Source organism: Phacochoerus africanus, chromosome 15 (assembly GCF_016906955.1).
Source record: "Phacochoerus africanus isolate WHEZ1 chromosome 15, ROS_Pafr_v1, whole genome shotgun sequence".
NCBI lineage: Eukaryota > Metazoa > Chordata > Mammalia > Artiodactyla > Suidae > Phacochoerus > Phacochoerus africanus.
Genome location: NC_062558.1, coordinates 109,990,541 through 110,013,620, shown reverse-complemented (window position 1 = coordinate 110,013,620; position 23,080 = coordinate 109,990,541). Strand labels below are relative to the sequence as shown.

General features: G+C 51.3%; 1 protein-coding gene across 10 annotated transcripts in view; it reads left to right on the top strand.

Moving 5' to 3' along the window:
• Positions 1 to 16,643, top strand: part of PYROXD2 (pyridine nucleotide-disulphide oxidoreductase domain 2) — a 32,122-nt gene extending 15,479 nt beyond the window's left edge. For 3 of the 10 annotated variants that reach the window (XR_007132308.1, XR_007132307.1, XR_007132311.1), the window contains 9 exons: positions 596 to 657; positions 750 to 847; positions 3,463 to 4,096; positions 5,106 to 5,178; positions 5,450 to 5,606; positions 5,964 to 6,118; positions 6,847 to 6,953; positions 7,046 to 7,444; positions 8,673 to 8,793. Coding sequence is in view for 3 of the 10 variants with exons in the window: in XM_047761539.1 (XP_047617495.1) it covers positions 596 to 657; positions 750 to 847; positions 3,463 to 4,096; positions 5,106 to 5,178; positions 5,450 to 5,606; positions 5,964 to 6,118; positions 6,847 to 6,953; positions 8,673 to 8,793; positions 9,763 to 9,833 (1,478 nt within the window). In the remaining 7 variants the exon portion in view is untranslated. Of the gene's footprint in view, positions 1 to 595; positions 712 to 749; positions 848 to 3,462; positions 4,097 to 5,105; positions 5,179 to 5,449; positions 5,607 to 5,963; positions 6,119 to 6,846; positions 6,954 to 7,045; positions 7,445 to 8,672; positions 8,794 to 9,762; positions 10,796 to 16,395 lie in introns of those variants that run through there. The other 7 variants (XR_007132310.1, XM_047761541.1, XM_047761540.1 and 4 more) reach the window with 7 other exon arrangements.
• The last annotated feature ends 6,437 nt before the right edge of the window (positions 16,644 to 23,080 follow it).

The following is a 23,080-nucleotide window of genomic DNA, read 5'->3' as shown; positions in this document are numbered from 1 at the left end:
ACTCAGTTAGGGTGGGAGGCAGGGCAGAGTTACGTGGCAAAGGGTGTGGATCCGGGGAGGGTGAAGGATCGGGGCAAGTGGAAATCTATCACAAATGCCCGGAGTAGACATAGCCTCTCAGCTCCAGGCCAAGGAGCTTCATGCATTAAACATGCAATAAACTTTCATGTAGTAAACAGTTACTGAGCAACTGTTATGTGCCAGATACTAAACTAGGCACTGGGGCTACACCGCCTAGAGATTGTGATCCCTGCCTTCCAGGTCCTTGTGCCCTTACTCTCTGAGATAGTTTGAATCAGTATCAGAGGAATGGATTAGCCAAGCCACTGCCTCCCAGAATATAGCCTCATAGAATTCGAGATAAGGGAATAAGATGCAAATTACAATTTTCCCCCAAATAATTCTAACAGCTAAAATGTTTTAAGTGCCTGTGGACTTGCAAATGCTTTACATATCTCATTTAATCCTCACAGTAGTCCTTGGGAGTACAAAGTATTACTCACGTTTTACAGATAAACAGATGCAGAGACATCACAGCTTGGTGTGGCTCCTGCTCGCCTGTCTCAGTTTACACTTTATGGATCTCCTCTTTTAGGCCGTACCCTGGGAGCCCAGCTGCCCCAGTATTACCAGGTCCTCACAGCTCCAAGTGCCAAGGTGAGGGGCTCCCCAGACTCAGACTGGACCTTGAAGCGAGGGCGCCCCCCCAAGGTAAGCCCATCTTTCTCCCGGCCCATGTGCTCTCCCAGGTGCTGGATCAGTGGTTTGAGTCCGAGCCTCTAAAAGCCACTCTAGCAACGGATGCTGTAATTGGAGCCATGACAAGTCCCCACATTCCGGGGAGCGGGTGAGTGCAGGGGGCGAGGTCAGGCAACGGGAATGGAGCAAACTCATCCTGCGAGGGATAACTGTCATTCATGGAGCTCACCCGGAGGGCCAGGCAGGAGCCAAGCACTTCACCCATGAGTCACTTAACCTTCAAAGCTGCAGCGGAGGTTCAGAGGAGGGAAGTATGTGGCCCCAAATCACGCAGCTAGTAAGTAGCAGAGCTGATTCCAGCTGAGGGGTGTGACCCCCCCGAGAGTCTCCCCTCCCAGCCATACTCCCTACTGCTTCCCTAGAAGGAGCCTCCGTCCTGCCTCCCACTGCAGCATCTCAGCTGAGTGTCTTCTTCCCTGTCCATCCGTCTGTCTATCTCTTTCCTTCCCAGGAAGGCCCATTGCTCCTCCCTGTCCCACAGACCCTTTCCCTGGGTTCCAGGACAGGCCCTCACGCACCTTCGCAGGGGCGGCAGGTGGCTTTTCCCTTTGTGAGTGGGGCGTGTGCTGACAGCCTCAGCCGAGAGGGGGCAGTCAGACACAGTGCAGTCTGTGGTTGCTGTGTGACTTAAGGAGCCCCTGGAGGAACAGGAATGGAGGCCGTGTGTGTGTGTGTGTGTGTGTGTGTGTGTGTGTGTGTGTGTGTGTTGGGATAGAGACGCCGCCAAGTCTTGGGCCATTTCCAGTGCACCAGGAGATGCAGCTAGAAACCGTCAGTGTGGCTTTTGTCTCAAGGGATAGGCACACCCCTTGGAAGGAGATTCTCAACACACACTAAGCCAGCCCCAGATTCCCCAGGGCCTGGCAAAGGGGGCCTTGGCAGCGGTTGCAACACCTTGGCCAAGGTCTGTGATCAACCAGCCAGCGTGGATCTTCCGGCCGGGGCCTCCCGTCCTTTTCTCTGTGGGTATCCTCCCCACTTAGCTGCTGTCCAGTTTGTGAAATGGGCCTTTAGGTCATTTTCTTTTTTCATTAATTCTTTTAGTAAATAGGGATAGTGCATTTGGCAGTGCCAGGTGCTGGGGAGATGGTGGTGAGCAGGGCTGAAATCCTGACGGGAGAGGTGGACACAGAGCAAGTAGTGGGAGTAGAGAGCTACGGGTGTTACGATGGGGAAGCAAGGCAGGGGGGCAGTGGTCCAGGCTCAGAGGAGCCCCCCACGAGGAAGACATGTTTCATCTGAGACTCTAAGGACAGGAGAAATTAGCCAAACATAAGAAGAGGAAGAGGGGAGTTCCCGTTGTGGTGCATTGGTTAATGAATCCAACTAGGAACCATGAGGTTGCAGGTTCGATCCCTGGCCTTGCTCAGTGGGTTAAGGATCCGGCATTGCCGTGAGCTGTGGTGTAGGTTGCAGACACAGCTCGGATCCCGAGTTGCTGTGGCTCTGGTGTAGCCCGGCAGCTACAGCTCCAATTCGACCCCTAGCCTGGGAACCTCCATATGCCACAGGAGCAGCCCTAGAAAAGGCAAAAAGACCAAAAAAAAAAAAAAAGAAGAAGAAGAAGAGGAAAGGGTTCTAGATTCCAGAACAGCATTTGTGAGCATAAGAGCTGGGGATGGATCATGTGGTCCATTCAAGGCCCTGAGAGTTTGGTTTGGGAGGAGTGCAGGGGTTGGGGGGAGCTTGGGGAGGGACGAGCCCACAAGCAGGCAGGAGCCCTGAAGGCCATTTTTAGAGAGCATCAATGAGCCAGTGAAGGCTTGAAAGGAGCCAGGCAACAGGAGCATCCCTGGGTTCGAGATCAGGCTCCAGGTTCTATGTGGACAAAGGTTTGCAGGGAAGAAAGAGTTAGAGAGGGCGGTCCAGTAAGGAGGACGTTAGTGCAGCAGTTTAAGGAAGAGGAGAGAGTGGCCTGGACCAGGGAGGGGGCAGCAGGGAGCGGGGCCTCAGAAAGTTCTCTGGGAGGCACCGGATTGGATGTAGGCGGTGAGCCACTAGTAGGAGCCAAGACCGACCCCCTGGTTTCTGTTGGAAACTGAAAGTGCCGTTCACTTGGATGGAGACAAGCCTGAGGGAGAAACAGGCTGGGGAATGGGAAGGGGGGGAGGGGATGGGTTTAAGATGCCTGCCCAGAGCGAAGCTGGCGGAGATAGCTGTGGGTAGCTGGGCCTACAGGCTGGCACTCAGGAGTGTGGGAGATGCTGGTTTGGGCATCGCCACCACATTTTGGAACCAAAGCTCTGCCCGCAGACATCTACATGGGGCAAGGATGTAAAAAGGAAGGTGAAGGGTTCTTACCAGAGCCTGGAGCTCCTTTGAAGGCTAGTGGCCGGGGATGGATGGGGTAGGGAGAAGCTGAAGGTACAAGGTGAGAAGGAAGGAGTTCCCATCATGGTGCAGTAGAAGTGAATCTGACTAGGAACCATGAGGTTGTGGGTTTGATCCCTGGCCTCACTCAGTGGGTTAAAGGATCCGGCGTTGCCATGAGCTGTGGTGTAGGTCGCAGATGTGGCTCAGATCTGGTGTTGCTGTGGCTGTGGTGTAGGCCCCAGCTGTTGCTCTGATTAGACCCCTAGCTTAGGAACCTCCATGTGCTGCGGGTGTGGCCCTAAAAAAATGAGAAGGAATATTTGGAATATTTGGAATTCTGGGGAGATTAAATCCCACCTCTGGCCACTGATTCTGATGACCTGTCCTCAGGTATGTGCTGCTGCATCACGTGATGGGGGGCCTGGAGGGGATGCGGGGGGCCTGGGCCTACGTCGAGGGTGGCATGGGTGCCCTCTCTGAAGCCATTGCAAGCTCAGCCACCGCACATGGAGCAAGCATCTTCACTGAAAAGGTGAACAGCCCCCTACCCCGATTTTTGCAAGGATCTGAGAATAGAACAATCTCAGATTCAGAGGGTCCCTCCCTTTCCCGATGGGCAAGGCAGGGCTCAGAATCAGGATTTCGGGCTCTGCAGCCTGTTAGTGGCCCAGCAGCTCTGAACCAGGTCCCAGTTCTTCTGCCCGCCCCTTTGGAGGTGCAGCCTCTATCCCAGCCTTTGCATTGGAGGAGGGGGTGGCTAAGTCCTCACCTAGGAGCAGCAGAAAATCGGCAGAGGGTGAGGAAGCTGGTCGTGCCTGTGAGCAGCACGATGGCGAAATCTCCCAAGACCCAGCCTGCATGTCCCTTCCCCGGGTTCCCGGTGCTCCAGACGGTGGCTAGTGTGCAGGTGAGCAGTGGAGGGCGCATTCAGGGAGTCGTGCTGCAAGATGGCTCAGAGGTGAGGAGCAGAGTGGTGCTGTCCAACGCGTCACCGCAGAGCACCTTCCTGAAGCTGACGCCACAGGTAAGGCCTGGCGGGGTGGGGAGGCGTCTGCGGTCACAGGGGCTGCAACTCGAGAGGACCAGGGGGCAGGGCTGCATTGGGTGGGAGATCGGAGTGCCGAGTCTCTCCGCGTGTGCGGGAGCCCGTCCTTCTCTCCTCACCTAACAGGCAGACGGCAAACAGGGAAGAAGGCTCATAAGTGACGGGGAAGGTCCAGGGAGGTGAGGTGAGGGAACCGCAGTTGGCAGAGCCAGAGCCAGAACCCAGGTCTGACTTTCAGCCAAGTGTGATTTCTGCAGCTTCCCTACTATCCTGATTTCTCCCCTCCACACAATTCCACTGTTTGGTTCAGGTATCCATTGCCGTGTGAATGTTGTGTAACAAGCCCACAACGGCTGGTCATGTAACAAGACACACTGCATATAGGGAGGGGCAAGGATTTGGGGCAGTTTTTGCAATTGGCCACACCTTCCCTACCCACCAAAGATGTAATACGTGTGTGAGCAAGGAGCTCCCAACTATTCTTAGAGACAAAGCATCACTTTTTCTGAGTGAGTCCATGAATAAAATTCAACAAACATCAGTTCTAAAGTGTCTTAAGGAGTTTCCTGGTGGCTCAGTGGGTTAAGGAGCTGGCATCGTCACTGCAGTGGCTCAGGTCACTGGCCCAGGGAGTGGTTTGATCCCTGGCCTGGGGTCTTCCACATGCCTTGGGAACTGCCCCCTCCCCCCCCAAAAATCATCTTAAGACAAATTTGAGGTCATTGAGATTTCTAAGAGTTTACAGATCAGAGGAGAAAGGCTGCAGCCCACTGGTCATATTCGTAGCAGGAGCTGGTTTGCAGTCAGGACTGCTGGAAGAGTGCAAAAGAAGAAGTGGTTAGAGCTGAGCGGGAAGGGTCCAGGAGGGCTTCACGGAGGAGGTGGCTTGGCTGAGCTCTGAGGGAGGTTGCTGGATCAGTCTGAGCGAAGGAGGATGACAGCCCCCCTTGGGGCCTCGGCACCTCCATTGTGGAACTTCTCCTTCCAGGAGTGGCTTCCCGAGGAGTTCGTGCAGAGAATCTCCCAGCTGGACACCCAGTCACCTGTTACCAAAATCAACGGTAAGAGGTGTGCCAGAGTGCAGAGTGCAACCTCTCTGTTGAGGTTATGTGAGTGAGGAATCTCCAGGTCTGGAAAGGACTGACCTGCATCATCATCCTATTCCCTGACCCCCAGCCCGCCCCCCAATTTGAAGGTGAAACACCTTTTCATACTTTCCTTCCTAGTCCACCATGTGGGTGAGCAGGTGATGGGTAGAGATGGAGAATCCCAGGGAGCTGAAGACACAGGTCTTTGGGCTCTGACCGCCCCCCTGCCTCTTTGGTCTCTCAGTGGCTGTCAACAGGCTGCCCAACTTCCTGGCAGCCCCCAATACTCCCAGGGGCCAGCCGCTGCCCCATCACCAGTGCTCCACCCACCTCAACTGTGAGGACACCCTTCGTATCCATCAGGCCTTTGAAGATGCCGTGGATGGCCTGCCTTCCCACAGGTGGGGGCCCCTGAAGACACTGAGCTGCTGGTTGGAGCACAGGGTGTGTGGTGGGGGAGGTGGGGACAGGCTGCACCTGCCCCCCTCTGAGCTGGGTGGGACCAGAGAGCCGGAGCCTGGAGGTCTGGCTGGGGCCTGAGGATGAGGGAGCTCCCCATGGGTGGTCTGGACTGTCCTGGCGGCCGCCAAACCCATGCAAGTAAATCCCACCATAGCTGATGGAGATCACTGGCCCAGCCCTGGCAGCCTCCCATCTCAGAGCTTCCTTCTGTCCTATAATCCCTGAGCTGCTCCCCAGCCCTTCCCCCGGCAGGTGCTGCTCTTTAGGCCCACCCCATCTCCCCGTATCCCACACAGACCTATAATTGAGCTCTGCATCCCTTCCTCGCTGGACCCCACCCTGGCTCCCCCCGGCTGCCACGTCATCTCCCTCTTCACTCAGTACACGCCCTACACGCTGGCTGGAGGCAAAGCCTGGGATGAGCTGGAGAGAAACACTTACGCAGATAGAGGTAAAGAGGGCTAGACTGTCCTGTCTCGGTGGTGACAGCTGGCCATGGGGCCCAAATGGACCCCTCTCCTCCTGACTGCCCAAATCAGGATTCACACCTGCAAGTCCTGTGCTAAGGGAGAGGAGTAACCAAGGAAACCTAAATTTACAGTGAAGGAGTGCCTACTGGGGTCAGGTACTGGGCTAAGAAAGCCCAGAAGACATAGCTCCTGCCCTCGGGTTGCTCACAGTCCAGTGGGAGACACTAATGAACCGATCCTATAGCACAATGGACTGTGCAAACCAGAGGAAGAAACTGTGAGCCAGACAGAAAAGGAGAGCTTTCCAAAGGAAGGGACATTTGAGCTGGGTTTTAACAGATGAATAGGAGTTAACCAGGCAACAAAGAGCATTCTAAGCAAAAGAAATAACTTGAACAGAGCAATAAGGTCAAGAAATCTTTGCATATTCAAGGAGAGACAAGTAATTCCATTATTAGAGTGGGAGTGAAAAGGTGAGAAAGAGTTGGGAAGCTGGACTAGCCTTAGACCCACTGGCCTTGGTAATGAATTGTCTGTTTGTCTGTGGACTCTTTTTGCCTTTTGCTTATTGAGGTATAATTTTCATATGAAAAAGTATCAATTTTAAGTGTAGCATTTAATGAATTTTAGTAAATTTGCTAACTTGTATAATCGTAATGCCTCTTCTTCCTCCTGATGCCCTCTCGTCTCCCGGCATGGGCGGCACCAGTGTTTGATTGTATCGAGGCCTATGCCCCCGGCTTCAAGGGCTCCGTGGTGGGCAGAGACATCCTCACACCTCCAGATTTGGAGAGAATCTTTGATCTTCCTGGGGGGGTGAGTATAGGACTGGGGTCTCGTCACATTGTCCCTGCGCCACCCTGTCTCGGGTATGCCCACTCTGCTTTATCTTGTCCCTTCATACCCAGCTTTCAGCAGGAAGAGAGGACAGAGGCAGAGACTGCAGCAGAGAGGGGACAGAGAAGCAGTCCGGTCGAAGGGATGGGGTAGGAGAGAGGAGATGCAGACAGAAGAGGCGGCACCTGCTGAGATCCCCGGACTGTGGCCCCCGGGCCTGGACATCCATTCAGCCTCTCCCACTTGTCTCTCTTCAGAGGGACCTCCCCCTCCAAGATGTCCTCACACTTGTCTTTGATTTGTCAGCAATCCATTGAGCCCACAGGCAGGGGGACTGGTTAGGAGGCCAGGTCCCATACAGCAGCCACAGCTTCGTGTGGCTGTCAAGCGCTTAAACGTGGCCAGGCCAAAGTGAGATGTGCTTCAGGTCATAAAATGCACTCCAGACTCCAGAGACGGAGTGCAAAAAGGTAATGTGTCTCGGCAATAATTTTTAGACCGATCACATGATGAAATGATATTTTGGATCTATTATTAACATTAATTTTACCAGTTTCTTTTTGAGTTTTAACGAGGCTACTGGAAAGCTGCCATTATATATATTTTTATTAGATGGCGCTGGGCCAGGTAGAGATTAAGGGAGGCCAGGCAGTGGGAAGGAGAGGGAAGACCTGGAGGTGGCGACGTAGGGCAGGCAGATGCAGAAGTTTTTTGTTTTTTTTTTTTTGACTTTTTGCCTTTTCTTGGGCTGTTCCTGTGGCATATGGAGGTTCCCAGGCTAGGGGTCTAATTGGAGCTGTAGCCGCTGGCCTACACCATAGCCACAAGCCACGCAGGATCCGAGCTGTGTCAGCGACCTACACCACAGCTCACGGCAACGCCGGATCTTTAACCCACTGAGATCTAACCCGCAACCTCATGGTTCCTGGTCGGATTCGTTAACCCCTGCGCCAAGATGGGAACTCCCAGAAGTCTTGATAAATGTGCATGCAAAGGGCGGGCAGAGGGCAGGCGGAGGCGATGGGCAGGGTCCACCTGGGGCCAAGAAGAGGAAGGTGATGCCATCCACTGGGGGCAGGGGAGACAGGACAGGAGCAGACTTGAGAGAGGAGGAGGAGCTCAGTCTGGGACACGTTGGGGGGCAGCCAGAAGGACATCCCCATGGTGACATCCAGCAGATGTTGGTCTTCTGTCCAAACCTGCCCCTCAGCCGTGACCTTGCCCTTCAGCCGCACCCTCCCTCCCTGGCTGGGCCAATCCAGGCCAGTGGAACGGAACCCAGCCTAGGTCCCAACGCCCTTGGCTGCCACTTACTGTGATGGTGCCAGAGCTTGGACCCTAGGGCCCAGGCTCAGATAAGCATCTTGGCCAAAGAAACGTTCCAGCAACCAAAATAAATCACAGTCTTCTCTTTTTCAAACAGAGTGAGGGGGATTCCTAGTCCACAGCAATTTTTTTTTTTTTTTGATTTTCCTTTCCCAGTCAGTTTGCTCAGACTCTGTAAAGGCTTTCTACTCTGCTTCTAAGTGCATCTAGTCCCTGTCCTCTCTCTTCCCCTGCTCATTCTGCATCACAAGAGCCTGAGAAAATGTCTTGGAAGGAGAGCCTTCCTGGGAGAACAGGGAGGGGAGGAAACCCCGCGAAGGCAGTGGAAACTAGGAACTCCTATGTTAACGACTGTGGCCCTGCCTCCCACAGAACATATTCCACTGCGCCATGACCCTGGACCAGCTCTACTTTGCCCGCCCAGTGCCGCTGCACTCCAGCTACCGCTGCCCTCTCCCGGGGCTGTACCTCTGCGGGAGTGGGGCCCATCCTGGTGAGTGAGCCTCGGTCCCAATACCCTGTGTGGGCGGGGAGGGCTGGTCAGATGTCAGAGACTTGCAGGCAGGAGGCAGGGTGCAAGGAGGGGAGCAGGGTACTCCCGGGAGAAAAGTCTTCTCTGTGTTGAGAACTCTCTGGCCACAGCCCACACGTTAGCTCACCTCCTGCTGAGGCCTGGGGATGTGCCCCAGTGCGGAAAGATCTCCAAACTCCCACTGTGGGTTGTGGGAGACCCTGCTGCTAAATTCCCCATCCCTCTCTTAGGCTAGTAAGGATCAGCAGAGGACACTTTCTCAAATTGAAAATGCTTTCCTGGAGTTCCTGCTGTGGCTCGGTGGTTACCGAATCCGACTAGAAACCATGACGTTTCGGGTTCGATCCCTGGCCTTGCTCAGTGGGTTAAGGACTCAGCGTTGCCATGAGCTGTGGTGTAGGTTGTAGATGCAGCTCAGATCCCAAGTTGCTATGGCTGTAGCATAGGCCAGCAGCTACAGCTCCGATTAGACCCCTAGCCTGGGAACCTCCGTATGCCATGGGTGCAGCCCTAGAAAAGGCAAAAAGACAAAAAAAAATTGCTTTCCTGCTCCCACCCCAGGCCTAGTGGACCTCGCTGAGGTACATTTCATATAGATGCTTCCTCTGAGCTCCATGTCTTCTCCCCAAAATGTTTGTCTGTTGTTCTAGTTTCCTGTGCTGAGTCTACCTGGCTCTCAGATGGGGGCGCGGGATGGGGGGCTTGCTTGGATGCTGCACTGACCCCTCCCCAGGGCACGGATGCAGGAAGCCTGGAGGGGAGCCTGGCATCTGTCTCAATAATCATCCCAAGTGGTTCTGATACCTGTGGCCCCAGCACCACTTGTCAGGCATCCCAGCTCTGCTCTGTGGCCGGCACCTTGGCAGCCCCCTGGGGGATGGCAGGTGGGGGAGTGAACCCAGCTTTGGTTCATGGGAGACTCCCTTCCAGGAGGAGGTGTCATGGGAGCCGCTGGACGCAATGCAGCCCACGTGGTCTTCAGGGACCTCAGGAGCATGTGACCCCGGACCAACCCAGGAAGATGAATTCACCCTTGAGATGTTTAAGTCCCCATGGGGTCAGCCTCCCAGGATATGGCCTGAGGCAGTCAGGTTCTCAGGGCTCAAGTCACTGTCGTAGAAGAAATGTACACGTTACATTTGGTCCTAGTTAACCTTGCACCCCTGGCTCCATGAATGACCTGGCTTTGTGGTATTGATAGCAGTGTTTTCTACAGAGAGTTTGCAGTTTTCTCTCTCTGTTAGTAGAGTAGGTAATATGGAAGAACTATGTGGGATAAACTTGTCTGGGATGCTCAGTCATCTCACATCCTCAGCTCCAAACAGACCATTTGACCAACCAGCATCCTCTCCTCACTGCTGGGCCCGCTAGCAGCTGCCTGGGAGAGGCCCAATCTACTGTGTCACTTTCCTGGCCAACTATAAGAAAGGATGCAGTCCCAGTGCCCCACAAAGTCACCCGCAGGGGCCTGAGCAGTGCTTGGCCTCTCCAGCTGTCAAAACTGCCAGAATCAGGCAAATAGGAGTCAGGAGTGAGCGCAGAGCAGGTGCAGGTTTGGGATATCTGGGTGCCCACATTCCCGACTCTGGAGGTTCAACCTCTTACCTCCCATGAGCCAGTCTGACCTGTTTCATCACTAAAACCTTTTCTACATAAACCTGTGTTATTCTAAAGTGAGTTGGGTTGTCACACTCAGTCAGAAAGAGTTACACAAATGTCCCTGTGCTAATGCACCTCTCTCAGCCACCTTCCCTATCCCAGCAGCCAAGGCCGTGGTCCAGAGGCCCCATCAACAGAGGAGGCAGAAGGTTCCCTGAGACCTGGCCTCCCCCTTCTCCCCGGACAAATTTATGCAAAGGAACGCATACCTGCCTTATTACTTAACCTCAGTAAACTCAGATTCCTCATCTGTAGAGGAGTCATTTTAAAGATCAAATAAGACAATAAAGCATGGTTTAGTCCATTCTTGACACACAGATACGCATTTGGTACCCGGCAGTGGTCTTGCTGCTAATGCTATTGATGGAGATAGGATTGTCATTGCTAGATGCTGCAGAAGACAGTTTTTCAGCAATCGTTTTTTTAAACCTGGCACCCGGTCGAAACCAGCCCTTCTAGAAGCAGTGCGTCTAGGGCAGAGCAGGTGATCTTTGGGCCCACCAAGCCTTTCCCATGGAGGAGCTGTCACATGAGCCCTGCCACTCCTGCCCCATGCAGTACCAGTACAGCTAAAATGTTGAGCTTGTTGAAAATTTGGTTTTGGTCTGGATTCTAAGGTTTGCTGTTCTCAAAAGACTTCCGGGCCCAAGGGGAGCGGGAGGGTGAAAGAAGGCCAGAAGGAAGGAAGGGAAGGAAAGAGGCAAACAATGAAGGGAGGGAAGGAGGGGTGAAGGGAAAGAGGGGATGTGGGGTGAGGACCAGGACAGCCATCCCTAACTCCCGCAGAGGGAGCAGGATTGAGTAGCAAATGGGAACTTGTGAAACCCCAGGGCCCTGGGGCCTGTCAAGTCAGACTTGGTCTTTCAAAATATGAATTATTCTTGTGAAGAAACGTTACAAATATTTAATGTAGGAAATTTTTTAAATGTACTAAGAAAGAACATAAAACTCAGACCTAATCTTATCTGCAGAGATTATCACAGGCATCATTTTATAATATTTTCAGTCTTTTCCATAATTGGGATCATAGTCTATCTTCTGTGAGTGGGTTTTACCCCTTTCTTTCCTTCATCTTACTTCATGGCCTGAGCATTTTTCAGGCTCATAAAAATCCTTGGAAAACATTGTTTTTCATGGCTGCCTAATATTCACTTGTGAGGCTATACCGTGACTTATTATGGAACACTGAGTTCAGCCTTGGCCTTGATTGCTAATTGGCACCACCCGAGGGCCAGAAAGCTCCTCTTTGATCAGATCCGCTCTAACTTGGATGCCTCACTGTCATGCCTCCCAGGGCGCAGCTGCTGTCCAGGCAAACGTTCCCTCAGAATGAGGAGGAAGGAGGAGGAGGCGGGGCAGGCAAAAGAGCAGTGTTCACAGTGCGAGGAAGAGTCTCCCACTGTTTGGTGACTTCCTGTGTCTGTCTCTGGCCTCTGCAAGACAACATGTGGTTCAGACTGAGATACATGATCGGGCCCGGCCCTGTGGGGTGCCCTGGCTCCTACCGGCCCCCACCTCCCCCATCCAGCTCACCGAGGGGACCGAGTTTCCCAAAGTGATGACTGCAGACTGGCTGTGGCTCGGGCAATGGGTCCCTTGCTAACTTCAGAATGGAAAATTCTTACAAAGATAAATACGTCAGTGCCACATTGTTACCTGATTTACAGTTGCCCGTTTCCCCAAAGCAGCAGGGAGTCCTTCCTCTGAGGCACAGCCGTGTGCACGTGACCCCCAGCTGGTGAAGTCATTAGGTGCCACGGCCAGCCCCCTCCTGCTCTGATGGCCCCTGGGGACGGTCCAGGGTCTGGGTGAGAGGGGAGGTTTACGGTGCTGGAAGGAATTCGGGCATCCTGCTCGGAGGAATGACAGATGTGGCTGGCCAAGCCACCTGCGGGCCTTGCGAGCGTGCATTTGTCTGGTACTTGCTCTGTTTGCAGAGCATTTGACCAAGCTGAGTTGTATGGGATACGGACAGAACTCCCGTGGTGAAGGCAGGGGTGCGCCGGGAAAGGGGCTCACCCAGGGCGGCGTTCTGTGGGGGGAGTGGGAAAACACGTGCTGAAAGAACATAAAATGCACAATGAGGCGAAACACAAGTGAACAGTCTGACAAAATATGTAACCTCACCAGGAATCGTTTAAATGCAATTAAAGTCAAACGATCATGTTTTACCTATAAAATTGAGAAAAACTGTCATAGAAAACCACCAGGGTGGGCAGCAAAGACCCTCTCATACACTGTCAGCAGCAGCATAAATTTGACTTTAATAATGAGACTCAAGGAGTTTCCACTGTGGCTCAGCAGAAACAAATCTGACTAGTATGCAAGAGGACACAGGTTCGAGCCCTGGCCTTGCTCAGTGGGTTAAGGATCCTGTGTTACGGTGAGCTGTGGTGTAGACATGGCTGGGATCTAGCATTGCTGTGGTTGAGGTGTAGGCCAGCGGCCACACCTCCGATTTGACCCCTAGTCTGGGAATCTCCATTTGCCACTGGTGCAACCCTAGGAAAGACAAAATAATAATAATGATAATGATAATAATGAGACTCAAAAGCCAACATCCAAAAGCCAAACCATTTGATGGGTTAGTCACCATCTTGTCACTTAGCCTAAGGAAAATATCAGAGATGTCCCCAAGGATTTAGGTACAAGCTATTCATCCAACGTGATTCCCAATGACAAAACATTGGAAACAACTTAAACATGCCCAAATAGAGAATTAATCATGGTAGCTGCATGTGATGGAATATCAAACAGCAATATTTTTAAAGTCACATTTATGGAATTACTGTATGAATCACGTGGGGGAAATGCTAATAGAAAAGATACAGTGAGGGAGTCCCATGGTGGCGCAGTGGTTAACGAATCTGACTAGGAACTATGAAATTGCGGGTTCCCTGGCCTTGCTCAGTGGGTTAGGGGTCCGGTGTGGCCGTGAGCTGTGGTGTAGGTCACAGATGTGGCTCGGATCTTGTGTTGCTGTGGCTGTGGTGTAGGCCGGCGGCTACAGCTCCGATTCGACTCCTAGCCTGGGAACCTCCATATGCCGTGGGAGCGGCCCTAGAAAAGGCAAAAAGACAAAAATAAATAAATAAATAGAAAAGATACAGTGGGATCCCAATTTTATTTATAGAGATGTTCTGTCTCTAAAATACGTATGTATTTTCTATATATGGGAGATATGTGTGTATGGGAATTTTATGTATAGCATGGGTGTCATTTGTTTATATGATGTATACACATAGAGAGAGAGAGAGAGGTGGACAAAATCTGGTGTGGACCCTGGGTCTACTGCCATTTGACCTTGGCAAAGTCCCTTAACTTTTCTGAGTCCCTGTTTCTCTTGACTAATGGGGACAGTGACGTTTTGCCTGGCACAAGCACCCAAAGAAGACCGGTTTTTCCCTATCCTTACAAAACAACACGTTAGTTCACTCAGCAGCAGAGGGTTCAGACAGGGCAAGAAGCATTCTGGAATATTCCGGGCCCACCTGAAGCAGAGAAATTAAAGCCACCACATGGAGAAAGCGTTTAGTCTCAGGTTTGGAGAGTCCTCCAACAGGGACCCCCAAGCCAGGAGCTTCCATCCAGGGAATCAGCGCACGCATATACCTCTGCAATAAACTACACCAACTCACACACACAGATCAATATATCAGGGCAAGAGAGAAGCAAGCAGGCAGGGCTGTTTGCCAAAGGCAGAATCTGTGTGTGGGCTGTTGCGCTGTATTTCTGGTCCAATAAATCAATCCGCCTTGAAAGAGCTCCTTCAACTCCATGCCTGTAATTGGAGCTACCTTCCTGGGGGGGTCTGGTTATTACGTTCAAGGTCAGGTGACAGGTATGGGTCTTTGGAGTCACACACAGTCACTCTTCACCTGCCTCTGGGAAAAACTTTGCAGTATCTGGAGAATCAGCTAAAAGCCATTGTGTCTGCAGGCTGTTGAAAAGCTGGGAGAAACAGGATTGGGTTTACTGCTGATTTCTCTCCTTGTTGGCTCCCCAAGCCTCACTCCAACATCCTCTCCAGGCTGCCTCCCCTAAAACCAGTGTATCTATCATTTTGTCAATGGATAAGTCCTAGGCACCAGCCCCCACATGAATCAGACAACAATAATGACTGCTGTTTATTGAGACCTGATTCAGTGCCAGGCAAGGCACCAACCATGCACTTCACCTGTGTTACTTTGCTTACATCCACAACAGGCCCAGGAACTAATTACACTAGGTGTCTGTTTTCACAGATGAGAAGCAAGCCCAAGGAAGTTAAATGCTTGCCTAAGGTCACAGAGCTGGGAGTTGGCAGTCAAGGTTAGAAGTGGGATCCTTCTGATACCAAAAGTCACTTTCGAAGCAGGAAGCTACACTCTGGATCCAACTAGTAGGTAACTGGTTGGATCATTATCAAGTCCCACTCATTGTAGACCTACCTGTGCATTAAGGCTGGGCCGGAAGGTGAAGCAGTAGTCCCTAGACTCACAGCATCCACAGTGTAGTGGGGGAGGCCGAGAACACATGTATAAGGAATATTAACATTTCCGATGCCAGATGAGCCTGTACGCAGCACACCAGTGGAATTTGATGGCGAGAGGGGTTGCTTTCTGCAGGTGGGGTCAGGGAGTATTTCTTCCCGCAGAAGGAACCTGAGCTAGAGTGGAATGACTCAGGACTTGCTGGGTAAAAATGATGAGGAAGGCATTCTAATTACCCCAAGGTGCCGTGCGGCAGAGGCAGGGAGGTAGGAGTGGGCAGAGGACTCAGGGGCGCACTGTTGAGGGGCAGAGGGGATGTGAAAAGCCATGATGGGAATAAGGCAGAACAAAGGGCTTGAGTCCAGCTGCAGGCGGGCTCCCATCTACAGCCGACAGGGAGTTTGTTGGCAAAGACAGTGGGGACTGAGTACAAGTTGGAAGGTGCCCAGTGCCCTCCCTTGTGTAAATGGCCAGATTCACGGTGTTGGCGGAGACCCCCAAGGCCAACTTTCTGGCTGCTCTCTCTTGGCATCTCCCAAGGCAAGCAAATGAGCGGATCAGAGACGGAAGTGAGTTAGGAATGGGGCAGTAACTCCAAAAGGCTAGAACCAGATCTTCAGATCATCACCCCCACTGCCTGCCGGGGGCCAGGAGCTCAGGGTTGGGGTGTTCACAGGAGGCCATTGGGGACCCTTCCGGTCTCTATAGAAGAGCCCTGTCACCAGCAGCCTCAATACCAACGATTCCTTGCTCACCCCTGTCTCAAGACATGTGAGGGACCCTAGCCAGTGGGCTTTTCTTTAGGAAACTTTAGTAAGCAGCCCGTGCTTTTTAGAGATGTTTATAAACTTGGTAAGCAATGGTCCCGAAAGCCTTTTATTCCAAAAGCAGCCCAGATGCCTTGGCCAGGACACCTGCTCTGGGACTGTGCCGCTGACCTACATTTCATCAGGGCTGGAGGCGGGTGAGAACCCAGGGGCTGGGTTTGCCCTGGAGAAGACAGAGAATCATCTGCACGCTGTATAAACTGGAGCAGCCCATGTTTGGAGTGGGGAAGAAGTCTAATAATAGTAAACAAACTTCCTTGGAAAGGGGTGGCCTAAAGGGGAACCAGTTATTAGGAGGGAGAAAACCCAACACCACTGCTTTTCTAGTAACCCTCCTCTGTCTATAATGAGAAAACCTCTCTTGTGTATAAATGACCTCCTAACATGAGTCACCCCAAGACCCAGCTCCCAACCCTTAGCCCAGGAAGCCGGAGCCCAGAGAAGCAGTCAGGTGTAAATTACAGGAGCCCTTCAGGGCAGGAAACAAGGTGAGTCATGATGGTAGAGTAAATTAATTTCACCTAAGTGGAATTAGCTATTAAATAAATAGCAATCCCACCACCAGCCCTGTCTGGAATGCTGAGCATCTATCTGTTCTCTGCCAGGGGACAGAAAAACCTCACTGCTGAACGGAAATCAGGTCACAATACGGTCGCCTACCCGAGCTTAAGGACATCTCCTCTGGAACTACAGGGCGAAAAATATTTGTGTTTGCAAAGGCGTTCCAGGTTGGGAAGAGGAGATGTGTGTCGGGAAAGCTGCCTCCCGTGCACAACTCAGCGACCTTTCATGGTGGCCAGGATGCCCGTGAGCCAGCGGAGCCCTTGATGCGACCTGAGCCGTGGGGGAGGGGCCGCTGGGGGTTTGGGGTGAATTGGGGCGATGAGGTGGGAGGATGGACCCATCAGGAGCTTCCATTCCAGGCTGAGTACATGTCGGTTTTATTTTTAAATTGTCCACCTCCTGCTCGTTTGTGCTTTTTAAGGCTTCTGATCCTTTTCACAGTCTGAGAGCGACCTTCGCTCAGGTGAGTGGAGCACTGGGTTCTTTGGGACCTCGCGGGCGGCAGATGCTGGGGGCAGACCAGGGTTTGAGGTGGGTCAGGCCTGAAAGGTAGGTTCCTCCTCTGCAAAGGAGGGTCAGTCGTCCTTAGAGAATGTTGTGAGGACTAAAGCAAATGAAGTCAGAAGCAAAAGCCCCGAATCCGGGAGTTCGGCCGAGCGAAGATGGAGATGCAAATAAAAAGCAGCTCTCTTGCCACCACATCCCCCACCCCCGCCACCGTCCCTATAAAGCAATTGGAGCCAGACCAGAGGATCCACGCTGGATACTATCCAAGGAGGCTGTCTCGACACCCAATTCTTCCAGTGTGAGGAGAACTGCCCTCTCTCTACCTATTCCCTGTCAGGACCTCCAAGGATGCTTCCCAAGGCTGTAATCTTCATTTCTGTGTTTGTCTAGAACCTGGAGCTGAGTCAGGGTGGATTTGGAACCCGAGGCTCCAGGGGGCTGGTGGGTGGGAGGAACATTCTTCTGAGTCCTTTAACCAGGGGCTCCTAAACTTTTTTTTTTAGGGCCTCACCTGTGGCATATGGAAATTCCCAGGCTAGGGGTCCAATCAGAGCTGTAGCCACTGGCCTACACCACAGCCACAGCAATACCAGATCCAGACTGCATCTGTGACCGACACCACAGCTCACAGCAATGCTGGATCCTTAACCCACTGAGCGAGGCCAGGGATCGAACCCGCAACCTCATGGTTCCTGATCGGGTTCGTTCCTGCTGTGCCATGACAGGAGCTCCAGGGGTTCCTAAACTTTTTGGACTCTACTCACTTGGGCAGCTCCAATGGCCTACCTATTTGGTCCAAGTCTTTGCTGAGTTTGGTAATTAAGGGGATGGGGTTTAAGGGAAGGAGGTGAGAATCACAGAGGAAGCCAAAGAATTTGGTGCACTGTGAATATGCAACCTTGGGCTCACTTCCCATTTATGTTAAGAGAGAAGAGCCTGACATACACTGGATTTTACATCATAAGTGAATGTCCTCTGGTCTCAAAACTAACCCGACTAGTTTTATCACACCAACCTCAACTGTGAGATGCAAGATACTAGAATAGTGTGAATCCACAGGCAAGCCAGCCCCCAAGGAAGGGTCCGTACACCACAGAGTGACTAATGGTGCCAGATTTTCCCAGTTTTAGCCCTGAAAGTTCCACATCCTGGCAAAACCCTCTGTCCTGGGCAGACTGGATGGCAGGTCACCCCATCACCCAAGCAAGCTGCAAGGGATTATGTAACTCCTTTAGCAATCGGGGTGTATAAAGGATTATTTACTGAACCACAATTCATTTATCTACAACATCTGAATAGTGGACTATTTTATAGGCCCAAAATACCCAACCTAGGACAAACCAAACATCTCTCATCAGACTAAAATGAATAATGAGGGCACAAAACCAATAGTGATTTATAAATAAAAAGTATGAATAACAGCTATTGGAAACCATAACAACTCAGAACAAGTGCCAAAGAAGGGACTAAAATGCATCCTTCCAAAAACTGGAGAAATGCCGCCTGTGTGTAGTGTGGAATAACAAACTGAGTCCTTGGTGAACCCTGTGAACACCAATTTTAGCTTCTGAATACCAGATTTTTTGAGGGTTACTGGCAAGCAGCCTTTAATTGTACCTGAAGAAGCACGTGGGTGAGTCACCTACAGGAAGCAGAGGAGCGCCTGGCAGTCCTGGGTTGTTCAGGGCCATCAAATGACCCTTCGTTCCCTCCTATCCCATCACCGTGTTAGCTCATGTAATAAATGAGAAAACGAAGGTCCGGAGAAGTCAAATGACTTTTCCAAAGCTGTAATTGTCATGAAGGCCCCACCAAAGATTTTGTGAGTCTTCCAGCTGTGTGTTAGGAAGCAGAGTTGTGGGATTTTTAGATATTTAATCTGTCCTATTTTGTTGTTCCCTCCAGATACATCTCAAATCCTGAAAGGATTGATTCAGTTGATCCCCAGAAAGATGTTGTTCTAAGCCTCAGTATCTGTGAGTGTGACTTTACTGGGAAATCCAGTATGACAGGTGTTCTTATAAGAAGAGGGAGGTTGAGGGAGTTCCCACTGGGGCTCAATGGGCTATGAACCTGACTAGTATCCTTGAGGTTGCAGGTTTGATCCCTGGCCTTGCTCAGTGGGTTAAACATCTGGTGTTGCCGTGAGCTGTGGTACAGGTTACAGATGTGGCTCGGATCCTGCATTGCTGTGGCTGTGCTATAGGCTGGCAGCTGTAGCTCCAATTGAACCCCTAGCCTGGGAACTCCCGTATGCCGCAGGTGCAGCCCTAAAAAGCAAAGCAAAAAAAGAGATGGGGTGTGATTAAGCTACACACACACACACACACACACACACACACACACACACACGCATGCACGCACAGGAACAGCATGTGACAACAGAGACAGAAGAGGCCATGGGAAGATGGAGGCAGAGAGCAAAAAAAGGCAAGCAAAGCCGGGGCACCAGAAGCTGGAAGAAGCAGGAGGGCTCCTCCCTTAGAGGCTTCAGAGGGGGTACATCCCTGCCCACACCTTGATTTCAAACACCCAGCCTCCAGAACTTTGAGAGAACACATTTCTGTTGGTTTAAGCCCCCTGGTTTGTGGTACTTAATTACGGATGCTCCAGGAAACTAATACAGAACTGCCAAGTGGCTCACTGTCCCCAGGGGCTGGATGTCTTTGGAACAAGAGGGAGGGGCACTTCCTCTTCAGTATCTCCTCTAGGAGCCTTTCCTGTCTCTAAAGCAGCATCAGAGCACTTTGGGCCTCCCTCCCTTGGGGGCAGGGGCGGGGGAACACACAGCTCAGGCGTGGGAAGGGTGGACCGTGTCTGGGCACCAGGAGGGCGGGGGTGCCTGGCAAGCCCCCTGTTCTTGGTCAAGTGCCTCCATCAGAACCACTTGACATTTTCCTGTCCACACACCATTTGGCAAGGGCACAGGATTTGATGAGCCATCTTGCCCTTCACTGTTTCTTTCTAGGACAAAAGCAAATTGTTCATCAGATTACGGGAGGGGGGCCTACCTCTGTGGAAACTGAGAAGGTGGCACATTATTTCGATTTCAGGTTTAAGGTCTTATAAAGCAGCAGATGGACTTGGTTGGATTACAAACTACTCCATGATCTGTTTGCCCGTGAACTTCCACCCAGAGATGAGAGGAAGCTTCCCCAGGGCCAGGAGGGCACCAGCCAGTGCAAGGTTAATGGTTATAAATATTTACCAGGCACAGAATATGTTTCTGCTTTTATTAAATGGACGGACTTACATATCTATCTGTATATGAAAATACCTGGAAAAGGAGTAACAAAATGCTCTTTATCCAGGATAGAATTATGAATGCTTTTATTTTCCTTTTATCTCTTTTCTAATATTGCCACCATAAACTAGAAGGAATGACGTAATGAACCTAACAAAAGGAGACCCATTCATGGTTACAGCTCTTGAGAACAAATACCATTAATATTTTGTGTGTGTGTGTCTTTTGCCATTTCTAGGGCCGCTCCCGCAGCATATGGAGGTTCCCAGGCTAGGGGTCTAATCGGAGCTGGAGCTGCCGGCCTACACCAGAGCCACAGCAACAAGGGATCTGAGCTGCGTCTGTGACCCACACCACAGCTCACGGCAAGGTCGGATCCTTAACCCACTGAGCAAGGCCAGGGATCGAACCCGCAACCTCATGGTTCCTAGTCAGATTCGTTAACCATTGTGCCACGACGGGAACTCCTACTGTTAATATTTTGATGCATGTGGAAAGTGAAAACAGCGCAAGAGCTCTAGCGATGTTGATAGGGATGGAGCCGGCACAGGTAGTTGTAGAAGTCCCAGTAAAGGTTGAGGGATCACTGTAAGGTAATAATTGCTGAAGAAAGTCATCAGAACCCAGCAGCCTTGCTGTGGAGGTGTGAGAATTGCTGTCGGGTCATTGGGTGGGGGACGAGATGAAGCCTGCATTCGGATTCAGACCCAGGGCAACAGTTTGAGGACCAGGACAGCCCTTCTGCTGATTTGAATACGCACCTTCCTGGATACCAAGGAGGAGCTACTCCTCCAGGCTCAAGAAAGAGGAAGAGGTGGTCCTTTCTGACCCCCGACTCCCCTTGGATGATAAAACTGTAGCCCACTGGGTCCTGGGGGCAGAGTCTCCTTGCCTGCCCACTTGCATCTCTCTCAAGCACCCTATCCTAATAAATCTATTTCTCACCTCTCCCTTTGTCTCTCGTTGAATTCCTTCTGCTCAGAGGCATGAAGAACCTGAACCTCATGAGTCCAGAACCGGGGGAACGGTTTTAATTTAAAACTGTGGGTTCAAATCCCAGTCTGGGTTTGGGCTAGGTGCAGGCCATTCCTGCTCTCAGTTTCAAGGCACCTGTGTATGTAATATTAACCCTTTCTTACTCTATAAAGGAACAAAGCGGGCTTTATCCAGTGAAGCACTTGTTTTCTTAGTTGTTAAGCACGTACTTACAAAACTGTGGTTTCACCAGAAGTCGTCGTGAGCATCTCCCATGTGGCCCTAAACCCTTCATTCACAATAATCATATTTAATAGGGGCATGATAGTCCATGAAGCATGTAAACCTTCACTTACTTGGTCTTTATAATTGGATATTTTAGTTTTAAGTTTGGAATTCTAAAATTAGGACTCTTGTGTTCTGATACTTGCAGTATCAAAAATGCAGGGGCCAGGTAATTTCACAGGTTTTAGGATCTCTTTTAATCCCATTGGTTTGACTAATGAGCAGTACTTTGCTCTGTAACTCTCTGGCTCATATTCATGTGTTTATTTATGTCTCCTCTGAATGTTATCTCCCTTTCTTTAAATTACAACATTTTATTTTTGTTTTTGTTTTGTTTTGTTTGCTTTTTAGGGCCGCACCTGCAGCATATGGAGGTTCCCAGGCTAGGGGTCGAATTGGAGCTACAGCTGCTGGCCTACACCACAGCTCACAGCAATGCTGGATCCTTAACCCACTGAATGAGACCAGGGATCGAACCCACAACCTCATGGTTCAAGTCGCATTCTTTTCCACTGCATCATGACGGAAACTCCTAAATTACAACCTGTTAAACTTCTCCCGCATTTAGCGTCGCAGAATACACTGTGATTTGCGCTCCCCCCATGGGACAGCAACTTCCCTTCTGCTGAAGTTGAGAGAGGGTTTGCAGAAACTGGTTTAGAGCCCCGGGATTCTCCAAACATGTCTGGTCCATGAAGGTGGCTGCACCTGGCCCAAGGGAGGAGGGGCTCTGCTGGTCAATCACCCCCGTGCTCCTGCCGACACTCTCAAGAAGGAAATCAGCCCAGTTGCAGTTTCTGCTGTTTGACCCTCGTTTGGATTTGGGCCTGTTTTGCCCCCTCCCCTTGCGGTGCCTTCATACCATGATCTTCCATTTTGCTGCTAGTCTTGTTGGAATGAAAGTCATGTTGAGTATCAGTCGCGACTGAGTAAAAGATTACTATTCCTGGGAGTTCCTGTCGTGGCACAGTGGAAACGCATCTGACTAGGAACCATGAGGTTGCGGGTTCAATCCCTGGCCTCGTTCAGTGGGTTAAGGATCCAGCTTGCCATGAACTGTGGTGTAGGTCGCCGACTCGGCTTGGATCCAGCCATTGCTCTGGCTCTGGCATAGGCCAGCGGCTACAGCTCCAATTAGACCCCTAGCCTGGGAACTTCCATGTCCATGTGCCGTAGGTATGGCCCTAGAAAAGGCAAAAAGACAAAAAGACCAAAAAAAAAAAAAAAAGAATACTATTTCTGCCACCATGTCTCCACTTTCCTGAAACCAAGGCTATTCTAGACTTGGATCCTGCCCCCATTCACCCGTGTGACCACCCCCCCCCCCACCGCCTTTCTGCAAGGAGGCAGATATGTGACACGCGTCATTCTCCATCCTTTGCCTGGGGCCAAATCACCAAATGGTAACTGTGCTTCTTTCCAGTGAAGCCTGAACCCAGCCCCAGTTGGCGAGACACCTGAGGAAAAAAACTGTGTGGTCCTTGGGCTCAATAATGGTGCGCTCCTCGTCTGATGATGATATTCTGTGGACCTCTATCTAAATCGTTCCACTTTCAGAGTTCCCGCTGTGGCGCAGCAGGTTAAGGATCTGGTTTTGCCCAACTTCCATATTTTGCGGGTTCAGCCAAAAAAACAAAAACAAAAACCCCCAAATCTTTCCACTTTCACCTTTTTAATTTACAATCTGAATTGTGTAGCACTGCAAGCACCATACG